This window comes from Nerophis ophidion, linkage group LG05 (genome assembly GCF_033978795.1).
Source record: "Nerophis ophidion isolate RoL-2023_Sa linkage group LG05, RoL_Noph_v1.0, whole genome shotgun sequence".
Lineage (NCBI taxonomy): Eukaryota > Metazoa > Chordata > Actinopteri > Syngnathiformes > Syngnathidae > Nerophis > Nerophis ophidion.
Window position 1 is genome coordinate 37,498,579 of NC_084615.1, and position 15,981 is coordinate 37,514,559.

The 15,981-nt window shown below is 38.1% G+C and overlaps 1 protein-coding gene across 1 annotated transcript; it reads right to left on the reverse strand.

The window, feature by feature from the left end:
- Nucleotides 1-2,700: 2,700 nt before the first annotated feature.
- On the reverse strand, nucleotides 2,701-14,208 carry ccnc (cyclin C). Its single transcript, XM_061900772.1, has 12 exons — nucleotides 13,900-14,208; nucleotides 13,476-13,585; nucleotides 11,469-11,553; nucleotides 11,324-11,393; nucleotides 10,301-10,352; nucleotides 10,155-10,210; nucleotides 9,252-9,287; nucleotides 9,098-9,189; nucleotides 8,050-8,117; nucleotides 7,907-7,986; nucleotides 3,395-3,513; nucleotides 2,701-3,329 (listed from the first exon to the last, which is right to left on the reverse strand). The coding sequence occupies exons 1-12, from the start codon at nucleotides 13,929-13,931 to the stop codon at nucleotides 3,275-3,277; spliced, it is 855 nt and encodes a 284-aa protein (XP_061756756.1). The 5' UTR covers nucleotides 13,932-14,208; the 3' UTR covers nucleotides 2,701-3,274.
- Between the last annotated feature and the right edge of the window lie 1,773 nt (nucleotides 14,209-15,981).

Sequence of the window (15,981 nt, forward strand, 5' to 3'; positions counted from 1 at the left end):
TACGAAGGGTCCTGAGTAGTCAGGGTTCAATCCCGGGTGTGGGATCTTTCTGTGTGGAGTTTGCATGTCCTCCCCGTGAATGTGTGGGTTCCCTCCGGGTACTCCGGCTTCCTCCCACCTCCAAAGACATGCACCTGGGGATAGGTTGATTGGCCTAGTGTGTGACTGTGAGTGTGAATGCTGTCTGTCTATCTGTGTTGGCCCTGCGATGAGGAGGCGACTTGTCCAGGGTGTACTCCGCCTTCCGCCCGATTGTAGCTGAGATAGGCACCAGCGCCCCCCGCAACCCCAAAAGGGAATAAGCAGTAGAAAATGGATGTATGTATACATACACATACATATACTATATATATATATGTGTAAACATTCGTGTATACATATATATATATGTATACATTCGTGTATACATATATATATATATGTATACATTCGTGTATACATATATATATATATATACTGTATATATATATGATCAGCTCTCACTGGATCGGTTCGCAGCCGAGTGTGAAGCGACCGGAATGAGAATCAGCACCTCCGAGTCCATGGTTCTCGCCCGGGAAAGGGTGGAATGCCATCTCCGGGTTGGGGAGGAGACCCTGCCCCAAGTGTAGGAGTTCAAGTACCTAGGAGTCTTGTTCACGAGTGGGGGAAGAGTGGATCGTGATATCGGCGTCTTCAGTAATGCAGACGTTGTACCGATCCGTTGTGGTGAAGAAGGAGCTGAGCCGGAAGGCAAAGCTCTCAATTTACCGGTCAATCTACGTTCCCATCCTCACCTATGGTCATGAGCTTTGGGTCATGACAGAAAGGATAAGATCACGGGTACAAGCGGCCGAAATGAGTTTCCTCCGCCGTGTGGCGGGGCTCTCCCTTAGAGATAGGGTGAGAAGGTCTGCCATCCGGGAGGAACTCAAAGTAAAGCCGCTGCTCCTTCACATCGAGAGGAGCCAGATGAGGTGGTTCGGGCATCTGGTCAGGATGCCACCCGAACGCCTCCCTAGGGAGGTGTTTAGGGCACGTCCAACCGGTAGGAGGCCATGGGGAAGACCCAGGACATACATACATACATACACACATATATATATATATATATATATATATATACACACATATACATATATATATATATATATATATACACACATACACATATGCATATATATATATATATATATATATATATATATATACACACACATATATATATACACATATATATATATATGATCAACTCTCACTAGATCGGTTCGCAGCAGAGTGTGAAGCGACCGGAATGAGAATCAGCTCTATACTTTCCGCAGGGTTCTTGAGGGTGCATGGGAGTTTGCCCAACCAGTCTACATGTGCTTTGTGGACTTAGAGAAGGCCTTTGACTGTGTCCCTCGGGAAGTCCTGTGGGGAGTGCTCTGAGAGTATGGGGTATCGGACTGTCTTATTGTGGCGGTCCGCTCCCTGTACGATCAGTGCCACAAGCTCTGGCTTGTGTGTATATATATATATATATATATATATATATACACACACATACATATATAAATATATATATATATACATACATATATACACATAACATACCTATATATATATTCATGGCATGTATTACAAACCCCGTCTCCATAAGTGTTGGGAAATTGTGTTAGATGTAAATATAAACAGAATACAATGAATTGCAAATCATTTTCAACCCATATTCAGTTGAATATGCTACAAAGACAACATATTTGATGTTCAAACTGATATATATACATATACATATATATATATATATCAATCAATCAATGTTTACTTATATAGCCCTAAATCACTAGTGTCTCAAAGGGCTGCACAAACCACAACACAAACCACTACGACATCCTCGGTAGGCCCACATAAGGGCAAGGAAAACTCACACCCAGTGGGACGTCGGTGACAATGATGACTATGAGAACCTTGGAGATATATATATATATACACATATATATACATATACATACATATATACAAATACATACATATATATGTACATACATACATACATATATATATACACATACACATATATACATATATATACACACACATATATATATATACATACATACAGTACATATATATACACACACACATATATACACCTACATATATACACACACACACACATGTATATACATATATACACACACATATATAATATATATATATATATATATACACACACACACTACTAAATTGTGTATGTATACAGGTACAGCTCTACTTAAAACCTTCTCAAATTTCAACAGTGCAAAATGGTCATTCCTACTGATTTTCAACTTATTTAAAGATCTTGATCAAGTGCATACAAATACACACAAACACAATAGGTGTATGTCTACAAGATTTATGAACATTACAGAAAAATAGAACCGGAACTTGTAAGGTTTTTTTTTTACACCATATTTTTATTTACGGTATATTCAAGTAGACAAAACAGTTTTCAGGTGATATAGGAATCGTCTGTCGCGGTGACGGGAAAAAGCCCTTTTTTTCCTCATCTTAGACTAAAAGTGAACAGTCATATAGCAGATGGGGGAAACATGCCAGAAAGCAGCGCTTAATCAAAAATGGAAGCCCTTCACATCACCCTGGTTATTTGAAGCACATTAATTGCTTAATCATTTTTTAAGCCATGGAGACACTTTCTCTGCACATACACTGCAACAAAATAGTCCACTAAAAATACATTTCATAGTTTTGCCCAAAATGGAACATGTGTTCTGTCAGCAGCTTTTATTTTGTAAGGCTTTCAAGTACCTTGTTATTGGTACAAACACACACGTTCACATTTACACATTTGTGCACAGGTGTTACACCACGATTTTTTGATTAAATAAGTAGAGGCCAAACATAAAAATAACATTTAAAAATATATGTAAGAGGCAGCAGGTAATCACTAAAATAAAGAAGCACGGGGAGAATTTTAAAGAAATTAATATATTTACAAAAGAGGGGTGTTAACAAGTCAATTCATGTCTTGACAGAGCACAGCATCACATTGTTATTGTAAGTGGACATGACTACTGCAGTTCCTGAGGAATACACCACTTCTCACCACACACACACGCACACAATGGAAATCAAGTTTGAAATGAGTCCTCTCGGGTATTCAAGGATGCCAGGATCATCTAATGCAGACCCCCCTCCCTGCCATCATTATCCATCTGTCTGATTAAGAGAGTGCAGCGCACCTTTACTTTCTTAGAGGAGGAATGGGGTCGATTTAATGTGTGATGTCACAAACGTGCTGCTCTCAGCGCTAGGATTGGCTGTAAGAGTTGCTTTGGTTACCGTTGGAGCTCTGGTCATTTTCACTGCAAACAGAAGCAAAATGAGCATTTTGATATATTCACAAGAAAAGGTAACTTTTTTTTCCAACCTGTTTGGTGGCGGTTTGGGTTTGGGCATCTTGTTGAGCACGGCAGCGATCTCCTTCCTGTCGTCAAAGTTCTTCCACTGTTCGTAAAGCTTGAGGATGACGCGGATGATCTCCAGTATCTAAAGTGTTTGTTTTGCCATGTCGTTAATGTCAACTTAACATCTATGCACTTAAAGGGTTTGTACATGATGCAAGAAATATTGAGACGATTAGATTAAGGCTATTTATATACACATTACTTTGAGATGATTTACCCTCATTAGGAAAGGAACTAAAAAAACAATGCTAACTTTGTGCTGTTTGTTAGGAAATGTCAAGTGTGAGTGGCGAGACAACCCTCAAGGGAATTTAAAATTGTTCACTACATGATTACTACTTTTTACCATCATTTGTTATAACATTTTTAATTTGAATCACTACAGACATAATTTAGCATAATTTGTTTTTCGATAGATTCCTTTTATTGTCATTGTGAGTAATATTCAGCAAAATGTTGTTTAAAACACAAAGTGAAACCCATACACAACATATAAAATCAATAGGTTTTAAGAAAATAAGTATTTAATTTATACTTAACATACTTCAATAGTGTTTCCCACAAATTAATTTAGTTGATGAATTTGAGGCCGCCACAAGTGTAAAAATTGTTTAACTTTTGCTTAAGATTTTGCAATACGGTTAGGTAACGTGCTTCCATCTCCTGCAATCATGTTCCACAAATCAGACTACATTATTGGTTTTAAAATCAAGAGTTTGAGCAACATGTTTCCGTAGTTAGTCCGCATGCACACAGTGTGTGGTGCAGGAGCCTTAATAATTAGACGAAATATGAACTTCACATCATAAAAACCGATGCAGACATGAATTGTAAATAAGACTAATCTTTGTAGCAGGGGGGCTTCACGGTGGCAGAGGGGTTAGTGTGTCTGCCTCACAATACGAAGGTCCTGCAGTCTTGGGTTCAATCCCAATCTTTCTGTGTGGAGTTTGCATGCTCCTCCTGTGAATGCGTGGGTTCCCTCCGGATACTCTGGCTTCCTCCCACTTCCACAGACACGCACCTGGGGATAGGTTGATTGGCAACACTAAATGAGTGTGAATGTTGTCTGTCTATCTGTTTTGGCCTGGCCTTGCGATGAGGTGGCGACTTGTCCAGGGTGTACGCCACCTTCCGCCCGATTGTAGCTGAGATAGGCGCCAGCGCCCCCCGTGACCCCAAAAGGGAATAAGTGGTAGAAAATGGATGGATGGATGGATTTTTAGCAGGAAATAAACTTCAAACAAACACATCCTTTTTCTAATTAGTGCCATGATCACAGCAGCATGGAACTCATTATGTCATGTGCACGAATAAAACATTTGGCCCTCACGGATTAATGCTTAATCCGTGAACCCCTCAGATGTTGAGACATGATCTGCCTTCAATCTTCTCTTTTCTAAATACTAAGAGTGTGAAGTGAAGTAAGGTAGCAGTAGTCTCTTGGTCATGATAAATGGCTTATATCTTTAAAAAAAATATTTTTCTTCAGAGTGTAAAAATACACTCCATCCATATTAAAATGTTTTTTCATGACCACATTTTTATTTGCCTTTAAACCTTTCAAAATACGCTTAAATTTGCACAGATTCAGGTAAATAATCAGGAGCCTAATGGGGCTTATATTGTCGCCTCTCGGTCACTTGATTGCAACCCACATATTGAAACATAGAGCGAAATAATAAGAAAAATATTAAGAGTGTGTAGTGATAATTTTTTTAATCTGATTAATCCCACTTTAGATCTGTTATTAATCACAGGTCATTATTTGCTTGCATGAATAAAATTTGCGCAAGAAAATACCCTAATATTTGTATACAAATGCAGTTTTTGTAGTCAGAATGTCAGAGGGGAAAATTTTGTAAATGTTTTACTGAACTGCAAGCCATTGATTTGCACAAAACTTGGTATCAGTAAGTATAGTAAAAATTAGATGAACATTTTTATTTTTATTGTCTTAAATATACATATTTTCTGCTTCACTTAACAGAATAAAAATGTACATATTTCTTTAACAGGAGTCTGTCTTGCTTAACTTAAAACACAACAGTGTGCAGCTTTATAATAGAGCATGAGGTCTCCAACATTCATCACTATGAAAACTACGGTGACAAAAAGAGAGGTGATAGATTTGTTTCACCAATATGACTGGCAATTTTCCTTCATTTATGAAGGAGATCTCTCAGTCAGGTTATTGCCTGTATGCTATTGTGTTAATTTGTCATTCAATAAAAGCATCACAAACATTCATAGCTCATTGAAGTGTATATAAATGACACGCCACTAATAGTTTCAATTTGCCACATACCTCTTTTCTCCTACGGATGGGTGCAAACTGGATGTACAGTATAATATTCTGATTGAATGACAAAGTGTGCTTGAACTCGAACCAACAGCACTCAGTGACGAAACAAAAACAGTCACATAAATATTGCACTTATTGCAACCATAAACAACAGAACACTTCTATTTGAACTGTCTTACACTTACTTTAGTTATCTTCTGCACTGACAAGATGCCTGCTCCGTGCGTGTTTGCTACTTTAGCGAAACTGGCGTCTCAGGTCACGATTTACTTCTATCTTTTAGAGCGCGCACGGAGCAAAATAATCAGCTCCGACACCACACCACACTCCTACCCACTTCTCCTAAGTGGGCTGGCTCAGGGTGGAGGACAGAGTAAAACAACTTGCACTGAGCCTAGTCTATAAAATCCGCGACACCTCCCTGATACCGAAGTACATATCAAACTACTTCCTCAAATGATCGCCATAACCACAACACCAGGGGGAGCTCCACAAACCACGTTAAACGCAAATTCCGATCTAAGAAAGGTCTTAACCCATTCTCCTTCTATGCCACATCACTGTGGAATGCACTCCCAACAGGTGTAAAAGAAAGTGCATCTCTACCCCACTTCAAAACCGCACTAAAAGAACATCTCCAGGCAACTTCAAACCTAAACTAACACCCTCCCCCTCCACATCCCACCTCCCCGGATTGTAAATAATCAAATTAATGTACTTATTATTCTTTTTGATCTGTCTATGTCAAGTACTTGCTGCATATATCCTACAAAGTCAGACCTACAATGTTTCAATGTTCATTTCTCAGATGATGCAGTTGTTGATGCCTGAAGTGCTGATATCAACCAAACCTAACCACCTCCTCCCGCCACATCCCACCCTCCGGATTGTAAATAATGTAAACAATTCAATGTATATAATCTGATGATTAACTTGTGTGATGACTGTATTGTGCTGATAGTATATATTTGTACGATGAATTGATTTACGTGGAGCCCAACTTAAACAAGTTAAAAAACTTATTTGGGTGTTACCATTTAGTGGTCAATTGTACAGAATATGTACTGTACTGTGCAATCTACTGATAAAAGTTTCAATCAATCAACCAAACACTGACAGCACTAAATACGTTAACACTAACTACTAAAAACACACATATATATATAAATCATTAAATATATATATATATATATATATATATATATACATACATACATACATATACACACACACATTTTTTTCATCCTTTTTAAAGAAAATATGTATCATCAGCGATTATGCAAACTGTGATGTCATATTGACCACACCCCCATCAACCTCTTGCGAATTATATTGGCAATCTGTGACAAACACTATACACCCATGCATGCCAAGAACACAATGCTTAAACTATGCAGTTATTATAAAATAAGCCATTTCTGTATTTAAAAAAAAAATCAAGTGTACTGCACATATCCTATATTTTGGTGCATTATTTAGATTGGTGGTGGCTTAAAAATAAAAATTAACAGTCTGGTGTTGCGTCTCTTAACTCCCTGGTAGATGGTTGAACAAGTGTCTGTTTTGGGAGACAACCGGAAATTTGGCACTTCATACTGGATTAGGTCTGCATTGGTTCAAACCAAACCAAATCAAAAATGCAATACACAATGATAGAAAACAATAGTAATCATGTAACAACTTTCCAATATCCCAATTCCTCTGGAATGTTTTTGTCTACTTGCACTGACACTCCTAAAAGACCGGCGCAATATTACTATTGATTGTTAGTGTTTATTCATAAATAAAATTATTCTTAGTTAAACTTTTAAAACTGTTGATATAATTGATATGCTGTAAATTGACTGTAAACTAGAAAAATCTAAAAGCAAATTAATGGTATTGTGTCTTCCAACACTACTGTGGTACCTATTAACCGTTAAACTACAATAAATATTTTTAGCATCATGTACTTTATGCAAGCATTCATAATAAAGTTAATATTGTCTCATAAAATTACTGCTGCTTCATGTAACAGAAACCACACAACAATTATGATTCATAAACCGTATCAATAGCAAGTGAGTGTGTGGCTCCGACACTACGTCCTTTGGTTTTTAGTTTAAATATTTATACCATGACATGATGTATAATACATGTTCATTCTGTGTCTGCATGCAGTTTGTCTTACTTTATCCATGTCCACAGAAAGCTCAGCAAACCAGTTCCTGGCATCCTTCTGCTGGACCACACAGGCAACATGTAGACATGCTGAGGGAGGACAACAATAATTATTGCAACACAAAGTAGTTGTACTGAGGCCACAAATCATACCCAGGGCGATCATGAAGGGAGGGTAGAGAAGACACAGGTCGGTCCTGTAGGTGTCATTAACGATGCGCCTGAAACACACACACCGTGTGATGCAGAGAAGACAATGTTGTGGAAGTATACAGGGGTAAAAACTTTTTTCAAAAGACTTTTGACAAGAACAAGAAAGTTTGATCACATTACGCCTATACTGGCTCACCTGCACTGGCTTCCTGTGCACTTAAGATGTGACTTTAAGGTTTTACTACTTACGTATCAAATACTACACGGTCTAGCTCCAGCCTATCTTGCCGATTGTGTTGTACCATATGTCCCGGCAAGAAATCTGCGTTCAAAGGACTCCGGCTTATTAGTGATTCCCAAAGCCCAAAGTTTGTGGGCTATAGAGCGTTTTCCATTCGGGCTCCAGTACTCTGGAATGCCCTCCCGGTAACAGTTCGAGATGCCACCTCAGTAGCCTTTAATTAGACTCCCTTTTTAGACCAGTTGATCTGCCGTTTCTTTTCTTTTACTCCCATGTTCCACTCTCCCTTGTGGAGGGGGTCCGGTCCGATGGCCATGGATGACGTACTGGCTGTCCAGAGTCGGGACCTAGGATGGACCGCTCGTCCAGAGTCGGGACCCAGGATGGACTGCTTGCCTGTGTATCGGCTTGGGACATCTCTGCGCTGCTGATCCACCTCCGCTTGGGATGGTTTCCTGCTGGCTCCGCTGTGGACGGGACTCTCGGTGCTGTGTTGGATCCGCTTTGGACTGGACTATCGCGGCAGTGTTGGATCCACTATGGATTGAACTTTCACAGTATCATGTTAGACCCGATCGACATCCAATGTTTTCGTCCTCTCCAAGGTTCTCATAGTCATCATTGTCACCGACGTCCCACTGGGTCATCATTGTCACCGACGTCCCACTGGGTGTGAGTTTTCCTTGCCCTTATGTGGGCCTACAGAGGATGTCGTAGTGGTTTGTGTTGTGGTTTGTGCAGCCCTTTGAGACACTAGTGATTTAGGGCTATATAAGTAAACATTGATCGATTGATAAAAACATGCACCAGGCCAGTGGCAGCAGCATGTCCTCCTGTCCCATGTCCTGCACGTACTGCAGCAGTGGTCTATAAGGATGGTACACAATCAGACAGCAGTCCTGGAAGAAACAAGACAACTCAGCAACCGTAAAGTAAAACAACGACATGTACTGTAACTCACCATCAACTCCAGAAGGTAGAATTCACACTCTAATATCTACCAAAACATTGGAAAAAATACATCTTTAATGCTGTTTTACATAGTACAGAAAGTTAAAATGGGTTAATTATATTGAATGGATATTTAATATTTAGTAGTTTCTACCTAAACACGCTGCAGATGTAAACATCCTGTTATAAAAGCTTCAATTACTAATGATCCACAAATTGGCAAAAAGAGAGTGCTTCCTGCCGCCTGGCAAAGCTAATAACAGTATGTTTGTAACATTAGCTCCTTGTGTGTGGATGCTATGTTTCTTTACTAGCAACAGGATTAAGGCTGGACCCATTCAATTAGCTTTCATTTCTGCATTAAAAAATTAAAATGGTTTTGCTCTAAGCCTCAATCCAAGCCATAGTCTACAGTAGTGTGCTCCTAGCGCCACTTTCTTTTGTTTATTGTCCAATTTGAGAAGAATTTAATATTATTGGAATTAAGTTGTCATTGTGAAGAAATTCTGCCTTGTTTATTTTTTTGTATTTTGAAAACTTAAAAATGTATATCCAAAACAAATTAAAACTTAATTACATTAAATGATTGCGTATATTACATCTGTATATAATAAAAATGTGTGTTTCCGCAGTAGAATTATGACTGAGGTCACAGACCCTACCTTATCACTTTTAAAACAAATGCAACTGAAATATAATAGAACTGTGCTAATTCACTTCCTCCTCTTGTTACTTCATGTACACAGACTAAAGAAACATTTGCTGGACAGGCAACATCTCCAACTGAGCAGCTATGGAGATGATGGCTTGATAAATAAAATTGATCCTTCAAAACCTCACACTGACACACACGGGGATATGTTGTGTTAGTGGTATAATTGACATTCAATTCAATGTTGATTACGTTACTTACATGATTCATTCTGTATGGGAACTCCTTTGGAAAGGCATATGAAAATCTGGTTTTTACTAATTTGAGGGGGGGAAAAAATAAATTACCAATGTCTTTTAAAATTTCCACTCAGTAAATTGAGATGCTTTGATGATGTGTTAACTTACACACAGATGTGGCTGCAGATATCAGCCTGGTGTTGGAAACCACTCCAAATTCCTGGGAAAAATTTACTTTTTTAGTGGTAACAACTTTGACTACTAAGAAGCATTACAGTCACCCTGACAAGGAAAAACAATGTGTAAGGCAAAATAATAAAGCTTAAAGTTGCATTAAAGAATAACATTTTAGAAATAATACAATTGAGAACAAATTAGAACAATTTTAGTACAATAAAATTGCACTTAATGTATCATTTAAAATATATGAGAAACTTTTTATGTGAAATATTGGACTAGTGGTAGAAAATGGATGGATGGAAGTTGTATTATAAGAATGAAGACGAAGTGAAAAAAACATCAACATTTATGACCAACTATCCACCCATCCATCAATTTTCTACCGCTAGTCCCTTTCGGGCCTATCTCAGCTACATTCGGGCGGTAGGCGGGGTACAACCTGGACAAGTCGCTCTCTACATTCACACTCACATTCACACACTACGGCCAATTTAGTGTTGCCAATCAACCTATCCCAAGGTGCATGTTTTTGGAGGTGGGAGGAAGCCGGAGTACCCGGAGAGAACCCACGCAGTCATGGGGAGAACATGCAAAGTCCACACAGAAAGATCCCATGCCCGGGATGGAACTCAGGACCTTCGTATTGAGAGGCCACCATGCTGCCCTATGACCAAATAATCATTAAAATTATGAATATATATTTTTATATGTGGGAGAAAAAAATTACAAGAATCCATTTTCTCCGTATTTCAATAGAGTAAAACTTTAGAAAGGAAATGTGTTACATTTCCGAAAAAAAAATGTAATCATAAGAAAAAAAAGCTTAAGCTCAAAAAAAAGTTTTATATCATGAGGGAAATAATTCATACATATACGTGATTAAAAAAACCTCCAAGTATAAATGCATACCTGTTTTGATTACCTTTGTTGTCATTTCACTGTTTATTACATTGCAGCATGGCCCTAAATATTCCTACTGCAGCACAATTGATAAATGGAAATAGTCCTTACCTCCACTTTAGAAGCTAAGAAAACACAGGTCGGAGCCATGAGAACTGGGTCTATACTTTTTAATGAATATCTGCAAGAGGAGAAAGGTGACAATGCCTGGTATCTGAGGTTTTGCATGTGGATGTTGAGATTAAATGTGATTTACCTTGCATAGAAACGTTTGAAGTAGACTGTCGCAGTAGCAATAACCTGTTGTCTTAGTTTCAAATGTTCCCCCAAAGCCTGAATGACTGACAGAGGAAAAGAACACACACTTGAACATTTATCTACACTGCAAAAAGTCAGTGTTCAAAAACAAGGAAAAAAAATAAAAAAATTAGGGGTATTTTATTTAAACTAAACAAAATTATCTGCCAATAGAACAAGAAAATTTGGCTTGTAAACACTTTATAAAAAAAAAGAAAAATTAGCTAACCTCAATGAACCCAAAAATACCTTAAAATAAGTATATTCTCACTAATAACAAGTGCACTTTTCTTGCTAGAAAAAAAAATATGAGACCCTTTTGCTCAATATGTTGAAAAACGTTCTTAAATTAAGTATATGCAAGTGCCATTATCTTGACATAATGATAAGCGCTCGGCATAGCATTTCTTGAAACCAGCAAACTTATACTATAAACTAATTTATTGTTCTTAATGGAAAGGCAACAAGGCAACATCGTGTTACTCTCGGGGTCTCCTAGCCGTCTAAAAATGCATTTTTCCATCGATAACATGACATCATCGCGCCAAGTGCGTGCTCTTTCAGTCAATTAGTGCACATTTATACAGCCCAGCCCCCCGGCCAAAATGCTTTTAATTGTAATTTTGAAGAATTTATCTGAATGTGCATAAACCTTTTCTGTTCAAAATTGTTAGAAATGTTAATTGTTTAAATATTAACTGTCAGTTTACTGTACTGTGCCAACATTTAGTAATGAGTACGTATTTTCTATGGTTTCATTGAAAATAAAACAGCAAAGTCCATTTGGCTGTCATCAGTTTTAATTATGAGAAACAATTGTGTCAAAATCATGATTTTTTATTTCATGCTTGAAATAAGAAATGATTACTTTAAAAAAGTAGTTTTATACTTGTGAGTGTAGATGACACAACTTTGCAACAGTTGCTTTCTAGTTTCAAGCATGATTTACTCAATATAGGTCATAACATCTCAGCAACAAGCTGTAGTAGCTTGTTGTAAAAAGTAGCCAGAGGAGCCTGTTCAGTGCTGGACTGCTTCAACCCAAGTGCAGGACAAATAGTGCAGGACAAATAGACTAAAAAAATCCTTTGTCCCACACGCCAATAGACTGTACAACTCCTCTCTGGGGAAGAGGGGGGGGTACTAGGATGACAGGGGATGCAAAACAGTAACAGGGTAATACTTATTTATAACATGGTCACGACTGACTTGTTTCCTTTGTTTATATCCATCCATCCATCCATTTTTCTACCGCTTGTCCCGTTCGGGGTCGTGGGGGTTGCTGGTGCCTATTCCAGCTGCATTTGGGCGGAAGGCGGTGTACACCCTGGACAAGTCACCACCTCCTCACAGGGCAACATTCACACTCACATTCACACACTACGGCCAATTTAGTGTTGCCAATCAACCTATCCCCCAGGTGCAAGTCTTTGGCGGTGGGAGGAAGCCAGAGTACCTGGAGGGTACCCATGCATTCACGGAGAGAACATGCAAACTCCACACAGAAAGATCGCGAGCCCGGGATTGAACCCAGGACAACTCAGGACCTTCGTAATGTGAGGCACATGGGGTAATTAAGTTGAAATATTGTACTTATATTCACATTGTTGTTTTTTATTTTTATTGTTATTGTAATATTTTCCTATTTTGTTTCCATTTATACCCCCATTATTTACTTTTTAAATTCGATCTCAACTCTGTACACTGCTGCTGGAATTTTAATTTTCCTGAGGGAACTCTCCTGAAGGAATCAATAAAGTACTATCTATCTGTATATCTTACTGAGATAATTTAGGAGCAAAACCCTTAAAACAAGTAAAATACTCTTAACATAAAATCTGCTTAGTGAGAAAAATTGTCTTCTCAGACAGAAAATTAACAAATATCACCCTTATTTGAGATATTTCATCTTACTTAGATTTCAGTTTTTGCAGAGTAGCAAATACTATGACACAATATGTAATACCATTGGCAAAGAAGATCTGCAGCTTCCAGTATTCTTCTTCAGAGAGGGACTTGCCCAAGTCCTTCTGTCGTTCTTTGATGAGGTCCTGCTTGTCCAGCACCCACTGCAGACTGGAGAAGATTTTTATCAACCGGATATTTCCACTTCAGACAGTTACTTATTGGCAGTCAGTAATAGCAAGTGACACAACACAACGCAGCCGAAGTGACCAATTCAAATAGGTTAAAAACGCACCAATATGCAGGTTTTAAAGTAGTCTTTTGTAACCAAACGGGTGATATTTTACTCAGAAAATAGCATTGTTTGGCACTAAGTGTTCGAGAGTGGCAGCTAGCGCCTGCAATGCTAACGTAGGGCCGCGTTAAACGACTGCAGTTATGGCCCTAAAATACAACCGCGTCGAATGATTTTACTTAAAACCTACTAGTGAGAACTCTGCCAGAAGTTTCCAGCCATTCCGGATGAGACGAGGTAGACGAGAACACTTTAAATTGCCGTTACTTTCGTTCACAGAAGTGTTTTTTAATGGAGATAGCAGAGTAACGTGAAAAGACTTCGGGTGAGAACCACGACGGGTTAAACAAGGTTCCGCTAGTCAAAGTCGACGGGAACAAAAATAGAAACTTAGTCTTTAACGTTTGTATGGCATGTACATACACATTAAAACATGTTTTGTCTTTTTCAAATTATTTTTTAATATGTACAATTTGAGTAGAAAGAAGGAAATTTCCCCCACTCACTTACACGTATTTGCACTATCACTATTAGTAACAAGTGTTTGTAAGCATTTCACCAATCTCGCGCACTTTCCAAATTATACGTCATTTCTATTATGCCCAAGCAATTTGCATATCGCAAGACGAGATTTAAGACGAGATTTTGTGGATGGTTTAGTCCAGGGGTCGGGAACCTTTTTGGCTGAGAGTCATGAAAGCCAAATATTAAAAAATGTGTTTCTGTGAGAGTCATATAATATTTTTTAACACTGAATACAACTAAATGCGTGCATTTTTAAGCAAGACCAACATTTTTAGAGTATAATAAGTCTGTTATTCTTTTTAATAACATTGTTATTCTGAAGCTAACCAATAATAAATAAAATGTCATGTCTGTTGATCATGTTTTTGTTTGGCCATGTGCTGTTTGTCCTTTGGACTCTTTAAGTTCCTGTTTTTTTCCACTCCCTTGTCTGGTTTCCTTGGTTACTCATTTTGTCCACCTGTCTCTGGTGGACAAAATACTCGCTCACCTGCTTCCCGAGCACTAATCAGAGGCAGTATTTAAGCTCGTCTTTGCCAGTCAGTCGCCCTGTGCTGACTTGTGTCATGCCTTGCCATAGTTTCATGCCATGCCAAGTAAGTTTTGTTTGATTTATGTTCTTAGTCTGTTTATGCGTTAGCTTTGTTCTTTAGCCCAAGTTGTGCCTCCGCTGTGAGCGATTTTTGTTTGTATATTTTTTTATTAAAATTAAATAATTTTTTTTACCTAAATGCCATGTCCCGAGTAGTCCGTCTGCCTTCCTGGGAGAACGACCCCGCAGCAAGCTGCAACCCCCCCATCGTGACATAAAATACTTCTTACCATTAATGCGACTTCTTGAACAGGTGCGGTAGAAAAAGGATGGATGGATATAAATGCATGAGAATGTCTTATATTTTGCACATTATTTTTAGCACTGGGATTACCAGCGAAATTATTCATAATTATCGCGTTAAGCAATGTCAGCTAAGATTTGTCTGAGAGCAAGATGCAGTCATCAAAAGAGCCACATCTGGCTCTAGAGCCATAGGTTCCCTACCCCTGGTTTAGTCAGTAACCCTACATTATATTTTATAAATAGTAAACCAAGTTGATGAAAGTAGTTTAGTCAGTAGTTTAGTCGTGGATGTACACTGTATAGTGGTTAAGGTTAGGGTTGGACTGATTTGAGGGCAATACTCAGTAATATTGTCTCGACTACTAAATGAGTAGATTTACATAAGTATTTAATAAATTATTTTGACACCAAAAACATGTATTTGCGCCCACTGATTTACAAAATGTGCACAGCACATATTTCAAATATATAGCTGGAGGCAATTTGCAAAAAGATTGCGCATTATACAAATTTGCAAAATGCAGTTGCGCATTTTGCTCAAATTGCTCACATTGGTATTGTGCCTAAAACATAAATAAGGAGAAATGTTCTCTTGTTATTGAATTAAAAAATGTGTCCAAACGTGTACAGTATCATTTAATCATGATATAAAGCTGTGGTTGTCAACCTTTTTTCAGTGATGTACCCCTGTGAACATTTTTTTAATTCAAGTACCCCCTAATCAGAGCAAAGCATTTTTGGTTGGAAAAAAGAGATAAAGAAGTAAAATACAGCACTATGTCATCAGTTTCTGATTTATTAAATTGTATAACAGTGCAAAATATTGCTCAATTGTAGTGGTCTTTCTTGAACTATTTGGAAAAAAAAAGATATAAAAATAACTAAATCTTTATTGTATTGTATAACAGT

Excerpts from the sequence above, each read along its gene's own strand:
- ccnc (XM_061900772.1), bottom strand. The coding sequence starts at position 13,931 with ATGGCTGGAAACTTCTGGCAGAGTTCTCACTA. Across the intron at positions 10,211-10,300 it reads ATCTGCAGCCACATCTGTGT|TAAAAACCAGATTTTCATAT; the intron begins GTAAGTTAACAC and ends CCCTCAAATTAG. Across the intron at positions 3,330-3,394 it reads CCCAAACCGCCACCAAACAG|TGAAAATGACCAGAGCTCCA; the intron begins GTTGGAAAAAAA and ends TTCTGTTTGCAG.